Source organism: Ursus americanus, chromosome 5 (assembly GCF_024610735.1).
Source record: "Ursus americanus isolate L20-20 chromosome 5, mUrsAme1.1.p, whole genome shotgun sequence".
Classification (NCBI taxonomy): Eukaryota; Metazoa; Chordata; class Mammalia; order Carnivora; family Ursidae; genus Ursus; species Ursus americanus.
Genome location: NC_142131.1, coordinates 1,646,868 through 1,672,872, shown reverse-complemented (window position 1 = coordinate 1,672,872; position 26,005 = coordinate 1,646,868). Strand labels below are relative to the sequence as shown.

At 38.7% G+C, this 26,005-nt stretch overlaps 1 protein-coding gene across 1 annotated transcript in view; it reads left to right on the top strand.

Moving 5' to 3' along the window:
* The window catches only part of CAMK4 (calcium/calmodulin dependent protein kinase IV), a 224,943-nt gene that overhangs the window by 175,370 nt on the left and 23,568 nt on the right, over positions 1-26,005 (top strand). Inside the window, exons 6-7 of the mRNA XM_045777285.2 lie at positions 17,071-17,161; positions 19,172-19,246. Coding sequence (XP_045633241.2) covers positions 17,071-17,161; positions 19,172-19,246 — 166 coding nt within the window. The remainder of the gene's footprint in view (positions 1-17,070; positions 17,162-19,171; positions 19,247-26,005) is intronic.

The window sequence follows — 26,005 nt, the reverse complement described above, 5'->3', positions numbered from 1 at the left end:
GTAATTACTAGATGGACTGTTGATACTAGTATCTGAAAATGAATAATCTTCTATTTAATTCCTCATATCAATACATCTACATCATATGTGGAAACTATTAAAAATTATTTCCTGTTTTGGTAAATGTTCATTTTTTATTAATCTTAAAAGATTTAGAAATAATAAATTATGTAAACATTGTATAAAGAGTAGAATATAATAAATAAGCACTTCATCTTTACTTGAAAGGAAATATGGCCTTTAATGGTTAAAACATTGATTCAACTATTTTATAGATTTAAGAATTTTCCAGAGGATTATCTCTAAGCCAAGCACTATTGCCTCTCTAACTTATTTAATGTGATTTTTATCCTTTATATCTCTATATAAGAGACTTTGGCTGCACTTCACATCTGGCACTTCTCTCAAGCACTCCCATGGGCTCACAAAAAGGGAAGAAACTCTTTCTAACCAAGTAGCAAGCTGAAATTATTTTTTCTTTACTATAGGAAACCTCAGAAACTTATAAATGAATACCGTAGAAATTTTGATCAACATTGAACTAAGTGCAGAGCTTCTCACATTTGTCATTTTTTCTTTCCGTAACACCTTTAGCTGCATTAACTGGTATACCAGTAGCAGTAATAGATTCAAAATGGTCTCAAATATTGAGGATAATTCCAATTCTAGATATCAAGTAGAATATTATTTAGAAAACATTTAAAATCTCTGCAGTAATGGTGGTAATGTCTGCTTCTGGACAAGATGGAATAAAAGAGACTAATATACACTCTCCCTGAAGCAAAAAAACAAAAACTTAGCAACATGGTTTTCAGACATTGGACATCAGGCAGCCCAGGACAGTGATCCTTGAAAAAGGGAGCACAAATAATAATGAGCCTTACAATTGCCTGGAGAGAGTTTCCAGGCTGCCATGTAGAGAGGAGAAACGAAGAGGAGCCCCACAGTCTCCCTAGGTTGAGATAGAATAGAGTCTGGAAGGCCAAGGAGACTGAAGTTCACAGAGCAGAGTGCCTGAGAGGAGAGAGCTGCTGTGAGAGAAATCTCTGGAAAGCTGCAGATACCCTTCCCCCCAGATCTTCTGGTGAGTTCTGATCAGCACATGCATTTGAGGAAACTACCTAAGGCCAGGGAAAGAAACACAGATTAGAGGGAACAATGCTTGCAGCTCACGTAGGGATGGGAAGAGTTTGTGTTTCCAGTAGGCAGAGTAGACAGTTTTAACAAAGTTTGAAAGCAAGCCTCAAAAGGATCAAACTATTTACAAGTAGTACAACTTAACAGCATTCAGAAAAGAACTAAAAAAGATCACAAATACATCTGTATTTGTCCAGCACCCAACATGATAAAATCAGTGTCTTTTACCCAGTCAAAACTATGAGAAGTGCATGCAGTAAGCACATCCAGAGTGAGACTGGATGAAAGCAGAGGAAAAAAATGAATCAAAAGAAATAGCCATAGAAGTGACACAAATGAAATAAATAGTATAGAGAGACATTAAAACAGTTGTTACTACTGTATTCCATATACTCAAGAAGGTAGAGGAAAGAGTGAGGATGTGAAATATATATGTGGGAACTATTTTTAAAAAGACTGAAATTAGACATCTGGAGATGAAAACTACAGTAGCTGAGATGAAAAGTGTACTAGATGTAATGAACAGCAGACTAGACATTTCTGAAATAAAAGAAAGTGAACTTGAAGACATAGTATTAAAAACTATCCAAGGTGGAACACAGAGAAAAAAGGCTGAAAACAAAATGAACAAAACATAAGTAAGCTTTGGAACAACTTCAAATACACACACACACACACACACACACACACACACATACACACGTATACATATATATGCACACATGTATATACACACTACATATATAACTACATGTATGTAATTGGAGTCATTGAAGAATGATGGGAGTTAGAATTATATTTGAAGAAATAATATGCAAATTATTCCATATTTAATGAACCTTGTAAAGCCACACATCCAAGAATCTTAACAAATCTCCAGCACAAGAAATATGAAGAATATGATACCAAGGCACAGCATATTCAATTTTCTTAAAACTAAAGTAAAATACTATAAAAGTAGCCAGAGAAAGGACACATTACATCAGAAGAACAAAGATAAGGATGACTTTAAATTTTCATCAGAAATAATGTAAGTAAAAGACATCAAAGTATTGTAAGAAAAAAAAGCAGCCTGATATTTTAAACTCAATGAAAATAACTTTCAAAAGTGAAGGCAAAATAAGGACTTCATTACACATACACAGCCTAATTGATCACTAGCATACCTACAGTACTAGAGTAGATTTGGTCATACACTATAGCATCGAACTGATTGGTTTATGTTGTATTCACTCTCTAGCCCGCTGGCCAAGGGCAGCTATATTGATACTGCCTTAAACAAAGAGCAGGATGAGTTGAATTCACTAAGTTTCTTGAACACAGAGCCACACAACATTATGAACTGGATGGACATAGGACGTTTATTCTAATCCAGAGGTATTAGGAGCTGTTTCCTGTCTCAACTCAGTACTTCCACCATTTTATTTATTTATTTGTTAAATAAAGTGCCAATATGTGCTAGACCTAAGAATGAGTTCTAGCTATTCCCTGGGATTTTGTGTCTGTTCGTTGATGCCTGTCATAGAGCCTAATTCAACCCACAATTCTGATCATTCATTCATTCACTTCTTCTTTCACACATTTTTCTCACAAACATTTATGAAAAATATACCAGACCCTTTGCCTAGAGTCTGTGGGTACAAAGGTGAATAAAATAATCCCTGCTCTCAAGGAGTTTATCTCTTACTTTGATAGACAAGTACACAATTAACTGTGATGATAATAATATCAGAGTATTACAGGGATATGAAGAAAATGCTACTGGGAGGAGCAGAGAAAATGATACTTATTTTGCTTATGGGATTAGAGGAAAATATCAGAGGGAGAATCTCACAGAGGAAGTGGTATGTAATCTGGGTTATGATGTGTTCCAGGTGCTGTTGTTGTGTTAACAATTGGTCCCCAAACCTACCAGCTTGTAACAACCACTTTTTTGTGCTCACATTTTCTCTGCGTCAGGACTTTGGGCAGGACATGGTGGAAATAATGACTGTCTCTGTTCCATCATGTCTGGAGTTTGGGCTGAGAAGACTCAAATGTTTAGTGGCTTGATGGCAGGAAACAGGAATCATTTAGAGGTGTCTTCACTCACATGCCTGTCACTTGAAATGTCTGCCATACAGGACTTCAGCATCGTTCTGGATATTGATAAGGTTACAGAGCTGACTGTCACCTGGAACACTGATAACGTAGCTTGTCCGTGTTGCCCAATATTCTTAAAGCATCACAGCCTTAGAATCCTAAGACTTCTTATGTGGCAATTTAGGGATCTAAAAACGAGTATATAGCACACAAGGTAGAAGCTGCATTGGCTTTTATCTGCTAACCTCAGAAATCATACACGGTCACTTCCATTGCATTCTGTTGGTTCTAGCAAGTCACAGACCAAATTCAGGGGAGAGGGAATTAGATTTCGCTTCTGGGTGGGAAGTGGCAAGATCCTGGAAGAGCTTTGGATATGTAATACTGTTGCAAGAATCTTTAGAAAATACAGTTTGGCACATGAAAGATTATTATTATCTTGGAGCCAATTGGGAATATGTGTGGCGTGATTCAGGAATAGTAAGTAAGTCTATGTGGTTAGTGTATGTTAAGAATTGTCCCAAGATCATGCACAGTCAGAAGTTGGGGGCAAATTTTGAAGGGCCTTTATTTTCATACTGAAAATATGAGACTTTAACTTATAGGCAATGAGGAGCCCTTAAGCCTGGATGGTTTTTGTTTTTATAATGTTTATTTATTTTTAAAGATTGATTTTAGAGAGAAAGCCTGGAGTGGGGAGGGGCAGAGGGAAAGGAAGAGGGAGAATCCCAAGCAGACTCTCTGCCTAGTGCAGAGCCCAGCATGACCCTGAGATCATAACCTGAGCCAAAATCAAGAGTCAGACATTCAAGCAGCTGAGCCACCAGGCACCCCGAATGTTTTTGTTTTTATTTTTTATTATTTTTTAAAATTATTATTTTTTTATTATGTTCAGTTAGCAAGCATCTAGTAAGCACATCATTAGTTTTGGATGTAGTGTTCAACGATTCATTGGTTGCGTATAATACCCAGTGCTCATCGCCACACATGCCCTCCTTAATACCCATCACCCAGTTACCCCATACCCCACCCCCATCCCTTCTGTGACCCTCAGTTTGTTTCCTGGAGTCCAGAGTCTCTCATGGTTTTTCTCCCTCTCTGATTTCTTCCCATTCCCAGTTTTCCCTCCCTTCCCCTGTGGTCCTCTGCACTATTCCTCATGTTCCACATATGAGTGAAACCATATGACAATTGTCTTTCTCTCCTTGACTTATTTCAGTCAATAAATGGGCAGAAGACATGAACATACACTTCTCCAAACAAGATATACAGATGGCTAACAGACACATGAAAAAATGTTCAACATCACTAGCCATCAGGGAAATTCAAATCAAAACCATATTTTTTTTTTAAAGCTAGAGGATTGACATGAGTTAATCTGTGTTTTAGAAATGTGACCTAGGTGTGGGGATGTGGGTGGAGGTGGTTGGGAGACAAATGTTAATAGTGCCAGTAGAGAATATATAGGACTATGTACTTAGTGGTAACAGTGTAAATGAAAAGAATAGATGTGAGATGTATTTTGGAAGTGGAATTATGGCTAAATGGCCAAGACTAGTGAGAGAGAAGGAGGCATCAAAGATGACTCTGAAATAAATGTGAATGTAGGCAATTGGCTAATAAATGAGAAGCCCCGGCACTTGGCTACTTTGCCGAAGGTAGATTCCTCTGGTCCTGGGATGCTCTACAGATCGAGGCTTACCATAGATCTCACCGCCAGCCAGTCCTAACCGTGCCTGTTGATCTGGTCATGGGAGATAGTAGTCACCTACTGCTTTTCCCGTATACTCTGTTGATAATTCTGAAGGCATTAAAGAGTACAGGTCAATCATGAAGGCAGTGGTAGTGGTAGGTCTCCAAAGCAGATATGACACAAAGGTAGAGTATTCACTTTGAAGTTCTTAAATTTATAAGTATTGATTCTGGATTTTCCGAGGAGCAGAGAAGAACAAATTCATGCAGTTTAATTTTTCTTCCTGAAGGAGCGCTATAGTCAGAATACCGTTTTCTTTTTTTAATGACTGGTTCTTCTTTGTCCTGTTAGATTTTTAAAGAGATTCAAACTTCCTCCTACCAACTCCCGAGACATTATCAATTAGCCACACACAGCCCATTGAACACAGCATAGCTGTAATTAAACTAAATTACTATGCAGTAGCTTTCATTACACAATGACACGGTTTTTGTTAGGACCATAGAGAGAGTTTAATTACATGTCTAGACACCCCCTGAATTCAGAGCAGCAGTATTATCTTTGTCTGTTTAAAAGAGAGTTTGAGCTTTTGGTGATTGCATTTTTTTTGAAAGACCAAATGGTAAGATATGTTGGGCATTTTTTTTCTTCCTCCTTTTTTAATTCTACTTTCTACTTTAATGCATATGTGATTTAGGAGCCATTTATATATCTGTGGATATAAATATTTTCCAAGAAAAATGTATAGATTTTCACTCTTTGCCATATTCGATGTACATTTTACTTGCATCCGGAAACTTTCTTTCTGTAATATATCCTCAAATATCTACTCTTGACTTGTTAATGTATAAAGCATGTATGGTAATCTGAAGTACAGTCATCTTTTATAATAATATTTCCAACCCCCTCTTCCTTGTGAGGAAGTTCATCCCTGTGCCTGAGCCTAGAGTACTTTCCTGCATTTATCCTCAGTCCTGCTCATTCAGCTTCTCTGTGGACTCTTTTTTTTTTTTAATAAGGAAAGGGTATTTTATTTTTTTATAATAATATTTTTATTATATTATGTTTGTCACCATACAGTACATCCCCAGTTTTTGATGTAAAGTTCCATAATTCATTACTTGTGTAACACCCAGTGCACCACGCAATACGTGCCCTCCTTACTACCCATCACCAGCCTATCCCAGTCCCCCTCGCCCCTCCCCTCTGAAGCCCTCAGTTTGTTTCCCAGAGTCCACAGTCTCTCATGGTTCATTCCCCCTTCTGATTACCCCCCTTTCTTTATCCGTTTCCTCCCCTACCAATCTTCCTATTTCTTATGTTCCATAGATGAGAGAAATCATATGATAATTGTCTTTCTCTGCTTGACTTATTTCACTTAACATTATCTCCTCCAGTCCCGTCCATGTTGCAGCAAATGTTGAGAAATCGCTCTTTTTGATGGCTGAGTAATATTCCATTGTATATATGGACCACAACTTCTTAATCCAGTCATCTGTTGAAGGGCATCTCAGTTCCTTCCACGAATTAGCTATTGTGGACAATGCTGCTATGAACATTGGGGTGCATATGGCCCTTCTCTTCACTATGTCTGTATCTTTGGGATAAATACCCAGTAGTGCAATGGCTGGGTCATAGGGTAGCTCAATTTTTAACTTTTTAAGGGACCTCCACACTGTTTTCCAAAGTGGCTATACCAACTTGCACTCCCACCAACAATGTAGGAGGGATCCCCTTTCTCCACATCCTCTCCAACATTTGTTTTTTCCTACTCTTATCATGTCTTATCATCTCTTGACCAGAGCATTCAGTCTCAGGAGCTCCTGTGTTTCCTTTGTGCTCCAACCTGCTGTCTTCCTTCTCATTACAACAATGCATTTGCTGCTTCTTTCTCTGTAACTGCAGATGATTTTTGGACCTTTTTCCAAGTGATGTATTATCTCTTGAATATGACCTCCATTTAACCCGTCAACCCATTTCATAGCCCCCATTCCTAAAATCTCATCTTTCCCAAAATCTGACCATATACATTAGAAATAAGAGAATGAAATTATCACATGCCTACCGTCTCTAAACATTCTCAACAGCCCCTCAGAAAGTTGTCCCACAGCATGCACTTTCTTTGATCTTATACACAAAAACATTTTATATATGAATTTCTTTGTTGATTACATGTACATTACTTCAGTTTTCTTTTTTGTACTCTCTTAGCATGAGACTTGTCTATTTAAATCAGGACACATTACTTTTTCCATTGATATTTTGCATAATGCATAATTTAAAATGATAATCATTTACTTAATAAGTGCTCTTGAAAGAAATGGTGTTTCATTGAAGTCTTGAGTGAATGTTTTAGATTTTTGCTTGAATCTAAGCAAAATAGTATAGATAAAATTATACTTCCCACTAGTAGTATGTAGACCATTCTTACAAATATGTACTTAGTAGACTTTTATAACATGCACATATATTTATGTATAGACAGGAATATGAATTTCTAGCCTGTTGAAAGTACCCCTGTTACCTCACTCTGACTTTGCACACCAGGAGACTCATACCAAAATCAGAAACAAGAACTGGAGTCTATTTTTCATGACCTCTTTGCCTATCAAGTGCCCTAACCTGATACCCCAGGTTTCCTACCCAGTGGCATTACTAATTATCCTCTCTGTTGGTATCCTCTTTCCTTTCCCCATGACATTGCTACTCTAGCTACTCCATCGCTACTCCAAAACCCCCAGCTTTGCTTTATCTAGACACTTGTAAGCCACACCCCAAATCTAAAGCAGAGATGCTTGCATGGGAACCTTACTCGGGGACAGCAGCAGGCTCAGTGCTCTTCAAGGGAATCACTGGAGGGAGGGCCCAGCATGGTGCCCTCATTTACAAACAAAGGACTTCGGCTTGCCCATTGTTCGTTAACATGTCCTTATAGCTGGCCAAATCGCTACTCAGTTCCATTTTCTTACACTGGCAAGTACAACTTATGAATGTTTGAGATATGAAGGAAACTGAAGAGAAAACTAACAGATGAATTTTCGACTCTCCTTGCCCAAACTCCCCTGAGGCATATGTTGTGTTGGATATTCAGATCACCTTCAAAGGATGTGAAGAAATTAATTCAGCCATAACTATCAACGCTACTACAGAAGAACAAAAACTATATAATTATTCAAGATGTCATTATGAGAATGAAACCCTTTTGCCTGATCTTAGAGTTAAAATGTTCTTACTGGGTTTTGGCTTTTCTCAGAGTGATGCTGTAAATCTCATAGCACCTTTGAAGTGGCTAAGTATTATTATCCAATAAGTATCGTATGTTTCATAAGCACACAGATGCTGAGCCTTATTTCAGTTAAATTTATGAAGTGATGTTGCTGTGGAAATTTATTGCTACAATGTAAGCATGAGAATTTGAACTTCTATTACAGATTAATAATGGCAAAAGAATATCATTTGTAGATTACCACCATTCTTTGAGTATCTATAAGTTAATGATTCAAAAGTAGAACAACATATATGCCTATAGGAAAACTGAGTTATTTATTGATCATTCTAAACTATATGTTGAGTACATACTTAGTGCCAGGCACTGTACAAGAAACTAAATATCTGAGGAACCAGATAAAAATTTCCTTGTCTTCATGGGTTTTTAGTCTAGTGAGGGAGGCATCCTAAACATAAAGCTTGCAAAGAAACAGACATTCTGTAAAGAAAAATAGGAGGCACCCATGAGAGCATATAAGGGTGGGCACATATGTTAGTTTGGAAGGACAGATACAACCTCCCTAAGAACTGACATTATAAGTTGAGTCCTGAGGATGAGGAGGGCTGGCTGGGAAAAAAGAAAAAGAAAAAGAAAAAGAAAAAGAAAAAGAAAAAAAAAGAAAGAAAGAAAGAAAGAAAGAAAGAAAGAAAGAAAGAAAGAAAGGAAGGAAGAAAGGAAGAAAGAAAGAAAAAAAAAAGGTATAGAAGCATTCCAGGAGGAGGGGCAACCAGAGAAGGATGCTGAAGTGGGAATAAAATTTGGGCTTGGGAGGAATTGAAAGAAAGTCAGTATGAGTAGAACAGAGCAAGAGAGGGGAAAGTAGCAGAATATGAGGCTGGTGGGGAAGGCAGGAGCCAGATGACCAATGCCTCAAAAGCTGAGGTAAAGTAATGGGAAACCACTGAAGAGCTTCCCAAGGAGAAGAAATGGCCCGATTTCCTATGTTGCTGTGTGGAGAATAGGTCGAAGGTGGGGCCATGTTGGAAATAAAAGAGAGTTAAGGGACCACTGTGGTGGTCTAGCTAAGATCATGGCAATGCCACGGAGAGAGGCAGGGCGATTCTGGAGACATTTTGAAATTGGAATTCACAATACTCTGCTGTGAGTAGGATGGAGGCACTGGGGGAGAGGAGAGAAACAGTTTCTGACTTGAACACTTGAGTTCACCGAGGCATTACATTTTGAGGTGGGAAGAACGGAAAGAACAGGGCTGGAAGAAGGCCAAAAGTTCAGTTTTGGACATGTTGAACTTAAGGTTTCCGTGATACAGCCAGCTGGAAATGAGACCTGGGCAGGTGGAGATAGGTCCTGGAGCTTAAGAAAACAACAGTTTGAACTAGGACATCCTCTTAGGATACTATCATGGAGTACTGTTTACAGTCTTAAACTGCTAGCAATATAGTGGCTTCATGTCTTTAGTTACCAACTCGGTGTAACTATTCCTCTTCAGAGCACGTCATTCAGAGCAGATGCCTGGTATTCAAAATAAGCCAACATGAAATGCCTGCCACCTAGATAAAATTTATGTTTTTAAAAATTCATTGCCTAAATAATATATCATTTTTATAGTTAAATTTCATAGAAGAAAAAGTTAAAATTAATTATAACCCTATCACACGATTTGCTTATACACATGTGTACTTTTGGGGGCTATAAGAAGTAGCTGGAGGGAAGGGAATAGACAAGCTCAGGGAGAGTTCATAGCCAAAGAGAAGGCTACCGGCACAGTCTTAGTAAAGATCTAATTTAAGAAACAGAGTCAGAAAAAAATCCGCGTATTTATTCACATACTTCCCAGATGTTTATTGAGCGTCTACTGAGTGCCAAGGCCTGTTTTAAATTCCAAAGCAGGAATCACAGACTGCAGGGTGTTTTGTTATACCACGTTCAGGCTTTTAAAATTTTCAATTTCAGTGCCAACATTTAAAATTTGTAATATTTTACATCAGAAAATCTGAATTTCTGTCTTGCCTTGAAAAATCAGAAGAGCTAACAACGTAGGGCCTGCATTCCTGTGGGACAACGGCTGGCTCAATCTGAGTCTCCTTTGCCTCTTAAAGGGCCATGCTTCCTAGGGACAGATGCAGTCCCTGGGACTTCCCAATGTCTTCCTTTTATTTTACACTCTGCCAACTTCCTTCATTCTTTCAGGGTATCTTCCTGACCCCTAGAGAGTTTGTGACTCTCAAGGGATACAAAATCAAATACGACACTGTTGCTGCCCTGCATGACCAAAGCAATGGAAAGATGCTGCAGATTTTAAGCAGCTGCATGATATGACCAAATTTGCACTTTTAAAAAATTATTCTCATGCCACTGTGGAGCATGGGCTGCAGGGGAACAACCCTGGAAGTTGGGAAGCTGGTAATTAAAGCTAGTCATCAGAGTAATTAATAGGGAAACATGTTTGTGGCCTGGCTTAAGGTAAGAGCAGTTAAGTGGGAACAAAGGGCAGGTAGATGCATGAGGCACTAAGGAGGGACAGCTACCTATGGTCATAGATCATGGATTGGATGTGTTGGTAAAGGAGATGGAGGAGTTGGGTAAACCCAGGTTTCTGCCTTAGTCAAATGGATGATGTCATTTGTTGAGTTTGGAAATACAGGTGCAGGAGTAGATTTAGGGTAAATAATGAGTTTAGTTTTTGAGATGTTGAGCTTGAAGAATACCTTTATTTGTGGCTTTCAGTGAACTCACTCTGGAAACCAAGGAAAAGCAGAAGGTGCTGAGCAAGTCAGAGACGAGAGGCTGGGGGAGGAGACTGAGGGGAGAACAAAGAGCGAGGAGCACCAGGTGGCCAGTGTGGCAAGAGCCCCAGGAAATGGGAGTCCAAATGAGAGATAAGACCATGTGCTCAGAGGCCAAACTGGTCAAATAAAGAGTCAGAAAGTGTGTCTTGGGTTTGATGGGGTCCAAAATACAATTCTAATGTGTTGAAGAAAAAGGAGAGGGAAGAAAATGGAAGCTCTGAGTGGAGACCTAGAAGAGTAGGAAATAGTTGCGGGCAGCGAGAGCAGGACGGGAATGTGTGTATTTGGGAGACTATGGAGGTGATGGTTGTTTTCTTTCTCCTTTTTCTTTTTGGTGGTGATACTACCCAGTCTAGAGCTATGTATATGATGAAAGGGCAGAAAGAGGGAATAGCAAGAGAGAAGTGGGAGAAAAGGCAGAAGTGATGGGGCAGTGCCTGTGAATGGGGGGGGGGGTGAAATAGGATCCCAAGCAGCGCTTGGGATGGCTCCTGGAGAAGAGCCAGAGGAGGAGAATGGACCATAAGCAGAACGATGGGCTTGGAAATGCAACTCTTTATCAGTGACAAATACTGTTTATCATAGTAATTCCTTGTCTTCTAATGGAGAAAAGGTATAGTAAGAATGTTTCAAATCCTAATCGCCATATACTTTTTTCCTTTTATATCTTCTAAATGTTCTTGGAAATTCTGAACACAAATATTGTAATTTCAGTTCGTATTTCCCTTAGACCTATTTCCAGGGTGAAGAAGACTAATACAGAATACATTCTGTTACTCTATAATTTATAATGCATCTTCTTGGGAAAAGGAGTTGTGGCAGATTAAGTGAAGAACACATACAAAATAAAGCTATTAAAGTGGAAAAGGGAATTTTTTAAAAAGCAGAGAGGGAGAAGTAAATGTATCCAAACCAGGCTAGTTAATTGTAATTGAAACTGCTTGTGCATTGAGTTTTTGGCCACCAAAACAGAAGAGGAAAATGTGATGAAATAAAAAGCAAATATTTTCTGATCAAAGTGTCCTTTGATACTTCAGGAAAGAGCAAGTCTCAAAGGATTTCTGATTGTAATTTATTGTACAAGAGACATGGAACAACAGTGATAGAGTCCCAGCAGCTACTGTTTATAGAACAGAATATCCACTCCATGCTGAGTGCCTCCATGCCTCACCTCTGATTCTCAGTACGACCTTTGAAGTGGGTGCTACAGATGGGGAAACTGGGAGTTGCAGGGCAGACAGATGGTTTTCAGGTCGCACGGCTAATATAGGTGTACTTGGGGGGTATTCCCCCACAGCGCCTCTCATGCTGTTGTTCTTTAATACTTGATTAATAAAGGTTATGATTAGTCAAGATTCACTAGGTGCTGGAGTTGTCAGATTTATTATTTCTTTCTCCATTAAATTGTTAGGTTTTAGAGGTCTTCCAAAGTGGTGTTTAATTTTTAATGTTATTGCTTGCCTTTGTTTACTTTAATTATGATTACTTTCAACACTTAGTTTATTCTAGAATATGCAATTATCTCATTTCTCAATTTTTCCCACCCTTTTGTCTATTTGTATCCATGATTTAAGTAAACTGTAGCTAAGATCAAGAATATCTTGATGGGCTCTTTTTCTCCATAATTGGGTATTTTTTAATCAGTTCTATATGACTGATACAATATTATAAAATGTCTTTGCACAATTTCCCTTGAGTACACAATTTTGAGGGGCGTTTTCTCCCTCGATTTCTTTTCTTTTACTTTTCCGTGGATAGTGATCTTGATGTGGTCAGATAAGGTTAATTCTCGATGAGATTAGAGGTGTGTATTTCATTTAAAACCCACTTTGAAAATAAAGGGCACTGTGCGTATTATTCAGCTCTTAAATTGCCCTTTTTATGTCTTCAGATGCTCTAAGACAAAAGTTTTCAAAATATAGTTTAAGAATTCCTGGAGGGTCTCTGAGACCTCCCTTTTAGAGGGTCCGTGAGGTCAAAACTATTTTGTCATGATATGAAAGCATTTCCCTTCACTTGTGAAAGTGCGGTGGAATTTTTCAGAGTGCGCATCATGTGTGATTTTCCAGTAGACAGTGCAGAAGCAGATGGGAGAATCCAGCTGTCTTCTATTAAACCAGAAACTAAAGAGATTTGAAAAACTTTAAAACAATAGCACAGCAATCATTAATTTTTTTGTTTTAGAAAATATATTTTTATTAGAAAATGTTTATGTCAATATGTCATGAATTTATTGTTTTTTTAGATAAATTAGTAATTTTTTTATTTCTTGGTTTTAACTACTAACATAGTAACTAATGTTAGATATAATTCATATAAGCAAAAGCTCTTGGAGATTCTCAATATTTTTTTTTTTTTTTTTTTTACTATAAAGGGGTCCTAAGACCAAGAAGTTTGAGAACTGGTGCTTTCAAAGTGTTGCTGCTTCTAACAATTGTATCTTCTTGGGGGAAGACAAAAGATCATATTCCACGTTTTCCTTTTTGCTTGGCTTCCTGACTTGAGACAATGTAAAAGTTAAAAATACTAACTATTGGTTAAAGGCAATCAGTGGATTTAAACAAAAATAAAATAGTGACTCCTGCCATTTTGTCAGTCAGTACATTTAAATGCCTCCTACCACACGTGTACATGATTATATCTCGACTTTTCATAATCTTTCTACACCAAGTAGTTTATAGCAAATGATTCCTGCCTATATTTTTAAGCCCATGACCTTCAGTATTCCATCACTTTATTTTGTTTTTAAATTTGTTCCTTTGTTAGTGCATAGCTCCTAAATCTATTATTTTTTCTAAAATTTTTCTTCTGTTATCTGGTCTAGCTCTCCTCTACAGAGTGCCAAATGGTGTCGTTTTGTTTTGTTTTGTTTTGTTTTGTTTTAATTTGGACTTAGAACACAAAACTACCATTTCTCTTCGAGAAAGCCAGAACAGTATTTAATGAGAATCTTTATATAATTAGTACTTTGCTAAACCAGCGCTTGTAAGTTTATCTCATTTGTTGTTATTGTGTTGCTATTTTTGGTGTCATTTTCTTCCCAAAGCAATGGAGCTTCTTAATTGGGTTAGATTGGGAGTGGGGGAGATCAATATTTTCCATTGATCCCAAACTGCAGTTCTTAGGTATGTTCCCAAAACAACTATATGAGAAACTTGCATTTTTGCCTTCAAACTCAGCTTCTGCAAGTTATAGCATCTTCCTTCTCAGGGGTCTGGTGGGTTTTCCCTGGGTGTCACTAAGGCTGAGCATGGCCCTCTGCCTTCTCCCCGATCCTCCCCTTCCCATGACCTTCCCACTCCTTTATCATTCTCCTCTCCTCTCCTTCACTATGATTCTCCTCTCATGCCCACCCTACACAATCAAGCACCCGCTTGGGAGTCGTCTAATGGGCAAGGCCGTGGTTCCACTGCCACGTGCCTATGTCTGAATCCCAACTCCGTGTGTCTGGTTGTGACATTGCGCATGTCTCTGGCCTCTTTGTGCCTCAGCTTTCTCATCTGCAGAGCAAGCATTGATATGATTTACCTCACAGAGCTGCTACGAGGACTAAACGAGTTGATAGGTGCGAGATGTTTATAATAGTGCTTGGAACACAGTAAGTGTGTTGGGCATTTATGATATTATTGTCTACACGTGATAATTATCCACTAGAAGGAGTGAGCTCGACCTGGTAACAAAAGCAACTTTCTTTTGTCTCACAGTTGTCCTGGCAAATCAACTCTGTGAATCCATTCCTCTCCTTCATGAACAAAATTTCAAGCCATTTCCATAGCTTTTCCAGTCACTCTTGGGTAAGAAAAAGGCCAAAATTTTAGAGTCATCCAACTTCCCCCAACGTAGACCTTAGAGATCTATAATTTGTAAACAGAGGGGATAGGAATACTTGTTAGTTTCTTCTCTTCCTCTTTATCCACCAACTGATCGTGCTCCTTCGAGGGTTGTTGTGAGGGTGACCGTGAGGAGAGGGGAAGGAGGGGGAGGGTTAGCAAAGGTCTTCCCAGACTGGTGCAGTTACAGTCTGGCGTCTGTGGTCTCTGGGTGTGGCTGGTGACAAATGCCTGATGTTCTTTCCTGTGGGACACCATCGATGGCTCTGCAGAGACCCGCTGCAGGCCAGTTCTCTCTCTTCAGGTACTCTGAGGAGTCAGTGATTCCTCAACCACCTGTGCCACCCCCCTCATGTTCTGCTTCCTGCAATGCTGAGACGAGATGGCATCACCCCCAGCACAAAACATTCTTCAGGGAGACTCGCGTGGTTCCCTTCTGCACAGCCCACGTTGAACGTGTGAGAAATGCGCACACTTGTTCAGCTCTTCTTTGAGGGCAGCTGAATCTCACTGAGGCCCTCTCTTCTTACTCCCCTGTTCTAACCACCTCTGTTTTTCACGAGTGAGCTGGATATCAGTTCCTGTTTCCCCAGTCACTAAGTGAGACGTGTCAAGCACCACAAATTGTGACCCTGAAGCTATCCACCTTCTCTTACTCGGCATAGAAAAAAAGATTCCCACCCTTCCCCTAGGAGTTAGGAAAGGAGAAAAACTGAGGTACCCTGGCAATTTTTTCTCTTAAATGGGCAAAGGATATAAATGCGCAGTTTACAGAAGAGGAAAACCGAAAAGCATATCCTGTACCAGTAAACAGAGAAAGACAAATTAAACCAAACCTAAGATACAGTGTTTACACTGCAGCTCAGCAGAAGTTAAAAGTGCAGATTTGGGGGGCGCCTGGGTGGCACAGCGGTTAGGCGTCTGCCTTCGGCTCAGGGCGTGATCCCGGTGTTACGGGATCGAGCCCCACATCAGGCTCCTCCGCTATGAGCCTGCTTCTTCCTCTCCCACTCCCCCTGCTTGTGTTCCCTCTCTCGCTGGCTGTCTCTATCTCTGCCGAATAAATAAATAAATTCTTAAAAAAAAAAAAAGTGCAGATTTGGTAAAGATGTTTGGAAAACATGACCACACTGTTTGTGTGAGTTAATATGGATGGAGTTTAAAAATTTTAAATCGACCTTTTGACCCCACCAGACCTGCTTCCAGCTATCTGTCCTAGAGGAACACAAGCAAAAACACCCAAATATCCAAGTGCTAGAAGGTTTATTGCTGCATTATTATTAATTTTTAAAAACTTGAATGTCTATCAAAAAGGGATTAGCAAAATAAATTACGATGCATTCAGCAAAATGGACACAAGTGTTAAATAGAATAAGCTGTAGTGATTTGTGGGAAAGGTTTCAAAGAGATATTGTTAAATAAAAAAAAGCAGTGTAAAAAATTAATATTAGTCATACATTTATGTAAGTAAAGGGAAAAATCAGGAGTATTTCCTTGCATACATATATTCGTATTTGTGAATTCATAGAAAAACGTTCAAGCCATTTCAAAGTGATGAGTGATTACTTTTGGAGAGGGATCTGAGACTAGGGGAAGCAGGATCAGGTAAGACTTCCACATTCACAGTAAGAGTGTGTTACATGTGTGATAACACATGATTTACAAAATAATTTAAAATATAATAAAATGAGTTGCCTGAAGCGATCTTTAAGATCATCTCAAATATGTGACTCTATATTGACGGTTGGGTTTACTAATCCTCAGAAGAACCTGTGAGAGCGTTTATCATCTTTAAACAATATTTATCATATTAAGGATAGTCCTCTATAATAATTACTCACATCTAAATGCCTGTTCAAGCAATAATTATTAAGTCTTTGTTATGGTTGTAAGCTTCTAAAATGACACATACAATTATGCTTTATTCAGATAATAAACCAGACAAATTTCAATACACAGAACCTTGACTTTATTATAATAATAATTAGCGGATTTGAACTTATATGGTAATACGCATAAAGAGAACTGCAACTAATATTCTCTGAGGAGTAAATATTTTATTTCTGGCAATTGGTTTTATACACTTTAAACTGCATTTCACTTTTAGGTAACTGTATATAAGCTGTTCTTGAATTATGTATAGTACAAAACTTATTTTCCTTTATGGTGTTTATTTTTAAATCATCTTATGTGTGTGTTGTGGAATCACATAACATAGTAAAGATTATTCTGATTCTGAAAAGATTAAACATAAATGTTGGGACCATAAATACAGTTACTGGAATGTTACTCCGTTATTTCTCTATTTAGTACCTACATGAAAATGGGATTGTCCATCGTGATCTCAAACCAGAGAATCTTCTCTATGCAACTCCAGCCCCCGATGCACCACTCAAAATCGGTGAGGACATTTCCTGAAGTCTTATGACCCCTTTCCCAGAGCAGAAGAAGTTTATTCCATAGAATTTTAAAATATTGTTCCATCCAGTTTTGCCTCCATTTAATTTCCTTGGATATTCGGTGTTTGTAAAGGAATAATGCCTTGTTTTGGAAGTCTGAGTCCTTTCCTGATATATTCATTTGGAATCAGTGCCTAGAAGTTCTGGACACAAAGGAAACATAGCTCTTAGAAATGACAGGGGCTTCAGAAGGTGATGGTGTATTTCGTACGTAAGTTTATATAGAAGAAAATCACAGATAACGAAACACTTTTTTGTTACTTTTATTCCATAAATTAGTTGGAGCTTAATTTTAGATATTCAAGGACTTCAACACAAAATGCTTAGTATGTATCAGTGAATTTAGGATCTGAGTCACTTGTTCATATGAACAGAGATGAATTGAGGTCTGTATTTCCCGGAGCGCAGGCCACAGAACACTGGTTCCTCAGCTGAGCGAACAAGAGTAAATACTCTAATTCCCTTTGGGGGAGATGGGAGTGTTTGTGGAAGTGCAAAGGTTGGTCAAACCAGTTAGGAAATGCCAACTTAAGCAAGATTTTTTATTTCTGCAGGACTTCCCAGAACTCTAAAAATGCTAATGTGTAAACTAACATCTAAATTAGTGTATCGTGAGGCTTTTCCCAAGTTTTACTTGACTCCAGGAACCTTGTTTTTTCTCCCAATAAGCATTTTGAAGAACTACAAAGGTGAATTTGTGAAATTCCAATCTACTCAAAGAGTTCTTTAAATCAGCATTTTAGAAAAAAGTATATTAAATGTTACTTCCCCTGTCTTTTCATTTGCAAATAATAATAACAGAACTTATTTTACAGGAATTCTCCATAGCAGAATCTGTGTTAAATCCTCTGAAAGATGTTGTTCTTTTGGCGCGGGCCTGTATAATGTTACTGTGATAAGTGCACCGCATTAGAAGTGTTAACACCTTTGAAAATTAAGTTATACATATCATGGAAGAGCCAGACAACATAATGTGCCTTATGAATGCAAGAACCCAAAGAAAAAATACGGAAGTCCTGCTAGGCAGCCAGCTTGTTCTTGTAATCACTCCTGAAAGGCAGGGAACAGCAGGGAGACTTCCATTTCCTTTGACATCACTTTCAAAGATTTTATATTTAAAGAAATTTCTTTAAATGGATGGATAGATACTAATTTAGACAGGAGAGGCTTTCTTTCTGAAGGACTTCCTGCTGCTTTCCCTGATAGGGATCAGCACCTCGGTGGCAATGTGTGTTTATCTTTGAAGTCTAAAATGGCATCAGTTCTGCACCTGCCCCTCTTGAAGAATGGCCTTGAATGTTTCCTGATGTTCCCTGAGTGAGAGAGAAGTAGCCCAGCAAACAGACTATAATGGTAGCAGCTTTGGGTAATGTTTTACCTCAGTAATATTCTGAGGAATAAATAAAGAGGATTCTTGCAAAACAAGCGTTCTGTTCCTCATATGAGAGTAAATCCGTATCCATCAGATACACTAAGGAATGAGATTATTTTGAAGCAGAATGAGCCTTTTGATATTTCTGTTCATGTCTTTGACATCCACGAAAGCATAATTTTTGTATTTTGATTTCTCCCCATGGATTACTAATTCTGTATCCCTAATTCTATATTGTATTTTAGAGTTACTGTTTCGTAAATCTCAGAGTTAACATTATACAAAATATATCTATCGCAACTGTTACTTCAAGAACAAATAGTTTATTTGCTAAAAGCTGGAAATTATAGAGGAGAGCACAAAACGTACTTAGGAATCATATTTTTCTCCAGTTTAAAGCAAGATTCGAATTATTATTTTTCAGTTTCTTCTCCCAGGTGACTGGTCCCCTTCTTCATTCCTCCATCATCAGATACAAAAACAAATGAGTCCATTTGATTTTGAATAACAGAAGTACTCTGTCATCTTATAAAAGCTGAGAAAAGACTTGTTTCATTAAATTTTTCTCTTGTGTTGTTAGCTGATTTTGGACTCTCTAAAATTGTGGAACATCAAGTACTCATGAAGACAGTGTGTGGAACCCCAGGGTACTGCGGTATGCTCTTTAATACTGATATTTACTTTTATTGTTATGTGAAATCTATTTTTATTTAGTGATCTAATTTTTTAACTCCTAATATCTGTATTTAAAATGCTTACAATGTGGGGGACGCCTGGGTGGCACAGTTGGTCATTGGTCTGACTCTTGATTTCGGCTCAGGTTCGTGGGATTGAGCCCCGTGTCGGGCTCTGGCTCCACGCACATCAGGGAACGTACTTGAGATTTTCCCCCTCCCTCTCCTTCTGCCTCTCCCTCCACTTCTCTGTCTCTAAAAAATGAAAATAAATAAATACATCTTTAAAATGCTTACAATGTGATGCAAGTCTCCATGAGGAAGGCACATGTAAATGATACTCAGACCACCTCTTTTTCTGCATGAAGGGTTCAGTGATGTTGGTTTTGGGGCACCCATCTTAACAGGGAAAGTGGGAGCCCGAGGAGGCAAGGACTGGATGCTCTGCACGTGTCTTTTGGGCAGTAGCTACTCTTAAACCCACTTAGGAGTAGAAGGACAGTCACCAAGAAAGAAGGCAGGGAAACAGCTTTGTTTCTGGTTAGAAATAGAGCCATGAGCCCTCAGTCACTTTCCTTATTTGCTTTTATTTGGGAGGGTGTGTGAGGAGAGAGTGTGTCATTAATTCAGAGGGCATATAGGGCATCAGGGAGAATGGGGTAGTCCCTAGTCCTCATTGATGTCACTCACCTAACCTTACTAAGACAAGGGCTTCAGATGGGGTTCCCCACCAGGGTCCCCCAGTCTCTAGAGATGGACTGTGTGACAGTCCTCACACCCGAGAACCACGTAACTCACTCATTTTAGCAGCTTTTGAATTCATAGAAATCAGACTGTAGAAGGCACAATTAGATATCCACTGAAGAGAATGTATGATTAAATTCACAGAATTAAAGTTCACTTACCAACATTCTCATTTTGAGTTCCAGACTATGACTTTCCCAAGATTCCATATCTGGTTGTTATGGGTCAGAGATGAAAATCCAGGTAGACAAGGGCCTGAAAACAGATTTATAGAATTCCCTCTTCAAAAAAGCAATATAGATAAAATCAATGTAATTTTCCTTCATAGAAATGTTTATCAGTTATTACTTGTAGCTTAAAATATTTTTTTTAAAGATTTTATTTTTAAGTAATCTCTAAATCCAATGTGGGGCTCAGTCTCACGACCCCAAGATCAAGAGTCACATGCTGAGTGAGCAAGGTGCCCCTAAAATGTTTTTTATTTTAGTGTTTTAAATCTCAAAGTGTTACTTGATCATTGTAAGAAGTAAAAATCCAAGTGTGTGTAATCAGTATTAATAGACTTATGCATTCTTCTTCATCTTTCTCCATGTTTCCATAGTCACATAAACATTTTCTAATTTTGCTTTCAACTAATTAGCTTCCCTAGTGAATCTAAAATACTATTTCCTTGTACCTCAATTGTCCATTAACCTAATAATTACTCAGAATTAAGTATGCCTATTTTTCTATTAAATATTTACATTGTGCCAAATACTCTCGTTCTGGATCTTAAACTTCTTGACAACAAGAGTAGTTTATCAATTAGGAGTAAATTCAGAAAACTCCAAGTAACTGTAGCTTAAACAAGATAGAGGTTGATTTCTCTCATGTTAGAAGTCTAGAGAAAGGCAGTTCTGGTGGTTTCTCCAGCTATGGCTCTGCAGGTCTCGGTACCAGGGATCCAGACCTTTTCTGCCTGGCTCTAGCATTCTTTAGAATGCATCCTCAGAGTCCGAAATGGCTGCTTGAAATCACCCATTAATTCTGCATTCTATGTGACAGGAAGGGGGGGGGATATACTTTTTCACTGTTAAATAGACTTGCTAACACTCCATGTCACTTCCACTTATATCTTATTGGCCTGTCCTCAGCTACAGCCTCCACACTGCCAGAAAGGCTGGCAGTGTGTCCTTTGGCTGGACATGTTGGTACCCCAAATGAATTCAGGGTTCTTTTACTAAGTATGAGTATTGCATTAGCCAGCTCACTTGCTCTACCACACACTTAAGAGTAGGATTCCCATTCCTAGGAAAAAAACCCGTTGAACCACACCATGTTCCCTGTAGGCATCCTCCTGTTTCATTTTGTTTTTATATTTTTTCCTTAGAACTGTTAGCTGACAACCTGTCCATGACCATTTCCTTCTAAAGGTTCCATAGATATTTCCCCTTTCTCTAATTCATATGTCCTTATTTATTGTCTTCCTGTATTTCTTTCATGCCTCCCTACCTCCAAGGCTATGAAGGAAAAAAGAACCCCAAATTTAGTACCACATGCCAGGTGGGGTTGCCCATTTGTGAGTACTAACTGCTGACCAATCGATAGAAACATTGAAAGAGAATTGATGAAAGAATGATAAAACAAAGTAAGGATTTCCCAAAAGAAAAAAAGCTGATGGGCAGTTTAGTAATCATTATCTAATAGCAAACACACAGTATTCCAAAAAGATAGGTTGGTTGGAGAAATTCTCTGAGAATTAGCAGCCCCGAAATGGGAAGTTCAGGAAGAGCTTACAGTAGCATCCTTTCAGTGGCTTTGATAAGTGATGAGGAGTTCTTTCTTACAGCATTACAGAATACTCATTCTATGAGTGAATGATTCACTCACTGATAAAATGAAGATTGAATGTTAGAGCACTGAAGCCCATGTTAGACACTGAAATTACAAGAGTGAACACCATATGGTCTTGTCCTTCCAGGATTTCATGGGCTATTAAAGAAGAAATACCCATACACAATAAATCAAAGTTTGTTATGATTAAGTTCTGTATTTGTCTGAGCTGAAGACTTAAGGATACAGGGAGGAGGGAAGAATTTTACAGAGGAGGGCATTTGAGCTGGACTATGAGGGTTGAGTAGGAGTTCAACAAGTCAAGAGGTAGCTACGAGGTGTTCTTTGTAAGCAGGCAAAGGAAGAGAAAAGTCATTGAGGAGTGGTAGCATCTGGCAAGTTCAAGGACTGTTGGTTACTTTGTCATTTTACACAACTGCAGTATATATAGTCTTTGGTACAGGGGGTACGGATGGACTTGGAAACATAGGATGGACCATATTTTTAAATAATCTATAAATCAGGCTAAGGAATTCAGACTTGCTTTGGGAGATAATAGTGATCCAGCAAAGGTTTTTAATCAGGGTAGTTATATTTTAAAATAAAATATGTATCTTACAGATATCTTGATAATGACATTATGACAGATGGATTGGAGGGGGAAAAGAGTTCAATAGAAGACAAATTAAACAGCTATTATAAATTCTCTTTCCTGTCCTTCTGATGTCAGAAATCTACACACAGGGTGCTGTTACTCCCATAAACAGCTTCTCAGAATAATGTGTTCGATCTGTTCTACATCCAGTCGTTTATTTTTTAAATGTAAAATGATTATAAAAATACTATTTCAGACTCTTGTCGTTCCCATAAACAGGCCCATCTTACAGACAATGCCATCTAATAATGGAGGCTTATTTTCCGTTTACTACTTATTTTCTCTGCAGATACCCACATCACCCTAGAGGCTACGTAATGGGGAAGGAGGGGATTAAGTGGTTGAATGTGATCCAGACAATCCTTCTGCTGTGCTGTAGGTAGGGGCTCACCGGGAAGCAGTAATTTGCTATATTATAGGAAAAGGCCGAGAAAGCAGAAAGGAAGCAGGGGGTAGAGGGAGGAAGGATTGAGAGGGGGAAGATAGAAGTGCTCTGTAGGCTCTGAAGTGCTATGCATATGCATGGAATTACTGTTCTGTAGGCTGAGGCAGGCTTGGAAGTCAAAAACAAGTAAGTTTGATGTATTTAATTACAAGATCAGGGTCCAAATTATCTATAAATAAACATGTATTTATTCATACATACTCTGGACGTGAAGGAAATACACTAAATTTTACTCAATGGGAGTAGAATTGGAGGCAGAATGTTAACAATACACCTGTGTGTAGTAAGACAGAAAACACTGGAAAGTCTGAGTTAGGGAAAAACGGAAGTTACGGTAACACCGGGGCACAGGGGGTGGATGACCTAGAACAGAGGAAAGATGCAGAGTTTAAACTTTTTTTAAAAAAAATTAATACAATAATATTTCTATTCATTTTTCTTATAAACAGACTGTTTATAGGCCAGGCCAAAGCCCCTTTGAGGGTCCCTCGGTTCTAGCCTTTCTCCCCACACACCTTATAAGTACTGTCATGGGTTTGGTGGGTCTCCTCTGAGAATACTTAGGTGGGGAGGAAACTGCCCATTGATAGAATGAGTTGGAAATGAGACCCAAGTGCAAGACTGGTGGCAATCACTGTCATCCTACAGGAAGCATGACATACACAGAGACTTTACATTTGACTTGAAAAGGTATCTGAAGCCCATAGAATTGACGGAGAGGAAGAGGTGTGAGCTCGTTTCCTTGCTTGTTTTAAGGGTGATTACATCCCAGGTCAGTTACCCTCATGTACACTGGGTCTAGTTTCTACCTTTACTGCAAGGCTTTCTCAGTTACATCTTTTGAGGGAGTGGGTGTTTATATTATACCGTCTGTCATTTGTCAGGAAATACACAAGTGAAAAGCCACCCATTCAGTTTCATTCATAGAACCTTTGCCCCAGGCTATTAATAACAGAGGGTTCTCCTATAAGTGAATTGCAAAAGAAAAATCACAGATGCTGTGTGTTTCAGCAAATACTCATTACTTCCTGGGAAATGTGCCCAGTTGAAAATAAACTCCAGGCCAGAAAATTAAAATCTGTGATCCAGATAAATTAAATCAATGAGTAGTGCTCTGAAATAACCATGAAAAGATTCTCCACATCTTGTTTTTGGGAAAAGAAATAGGTCCTAAAAAAAAAAAAACACAACAACAACAAAAAACAAAACAAAACAAAACAAAAACCCAAAAAATAAAAATGCAAAAGCAAAAAAAAAAAAAAATCCATTAGGTCATGGCTCCTAATAAATGGGCCACGATGTATACAACCAAAATGTCTTGACTGGTTTAGCTATTTAAGGCTTGAAGTCTGTGGTCGTTCACCCTACGCATGTCAAACACAGAAAGGAAGGACAAGCTGTCAGAGTAGAAAAGAAAACAGTATGTATGGTAAAGGGTGAGATAAAAGAGTGTTTCTGTCTAATACTAATTTCTAATTCATAAGCTTAGTTAATTAAACCATATATGTTCATATTTCTACCAGTCTACTCAAATTCTATTTGCAGGGTCTAGAAGCTGTTCAGAATTTATTTTCTGTTGGCATTTGCCAGGGTCACATAAGAGTGATATTTCTATGTTGTTCCCACATTGTTATGTTTTAAAGAAATAGCTTCTTATGTTCCCTATACCAAAATTAAAGACAATTTCTCAGCAGCCTGGAGTCAGACAGAAGAGATTTCTGTCTACATGAACACACACTAATATGACCAATGTAGGAAAATTTAAGTGAAGTAAAAGAAGTAAATCTAATAATCTAAAATATAAGCTTTCATAATAGTTTCATAAAAGATGTATTTGTGTTCACTTCTAGAGGACTGAAGAGCTAAGATGAAATAAGAGTATTATATTGGTAATCTGAGGGATGAGAATTAATGAAATACCCACAACGATGACTTCATTTTTATAGTGAACTTAAGAAAAACGGAAGAGTACATAGTACAATGTGAATTGCGTGGCCTGTAACTTAATGCTTGACAGGCTGGTGTGTGTACGTGGGGTTCCTATGGGGCTAGCTGACGATGAGAAAGAGCAGGGGATGTGAGAGCAAGCAGAGGGTGCTGAGCAGGTGGGGAAAGCGTGCCCGGGTCCAGCTCCCTTTCGTGACCATGGTCCTTCTTTCTCCCTGAGATAGGCTGTGTGACCAGCCACCATATGCTTGTCCCAGGCACGCATACAACACTTGATCCGAATGATCAGGTGCCAGGCAGAGGAAAAAAGTGGGCTGGAGACAGACAAAGGAGTGGTGAGGAAAGGCCATAGCTCATCTTGTTCTTGACCTTGCAGAGGACAGGGACTCTGCTGGTGGAGTGCAGGCTTATTTTAAGCTGTCTTGGAAGTTTTAAATCTAGAGGAAGATAAGCCTCGCGGGGTATTTGTATTGGTTTGGTACTGACCTAAACAAAGTGTATTCTGTGGAACTTTAGTTGCATAGATACTCAGTCCTTTTTTCATTTAATAAATATTTATTGAACTTCTATGCACCAGGCACTATTCTAGGTGCTAGGGATATAGCAATGAAACAAACCAACAAACAAAACTCTTCTTTACGGGTGGTGCATTTTAGTGGGAAAAGACAAATAATAAACAAAATGAATGTGTCAATATATAGAAAGAGGTCATGATTTCTATGGAGTTGGGCAAGAGGATAGGAAGTGCTGGGAGCCTGGGCTGCCACAAACAGGTTGATCTGCTAAGGCTTCACTGAAGAAGGGAGCAGAAGAACAAAGACTTGAAAGAGATAAGGGAGAGAGCAGACCATGTGGATTCTACAGAAAGAACATTCCGGGTACAGGGGACAGAACACACCAACCCCACGGCAGGAACACACCTAGGTGTCTGTAGGTCCAGAAAGGAGGCAGTTGGGTGGAGTGCAGTGACAAGGGGAGAAATAATAGGTGGGAGAGAGGATCAAAGAGCTCCAGCTGGAAGGATAGAGTTCACATTCACTGAGATGGGGAGGACTTTGGGAGCAAAGGGGTTGTTGATTTTGACATTTGATATTTGATTTGGGGGCCTGCGAGAGATCCAGGTGGAAGTGATACGTA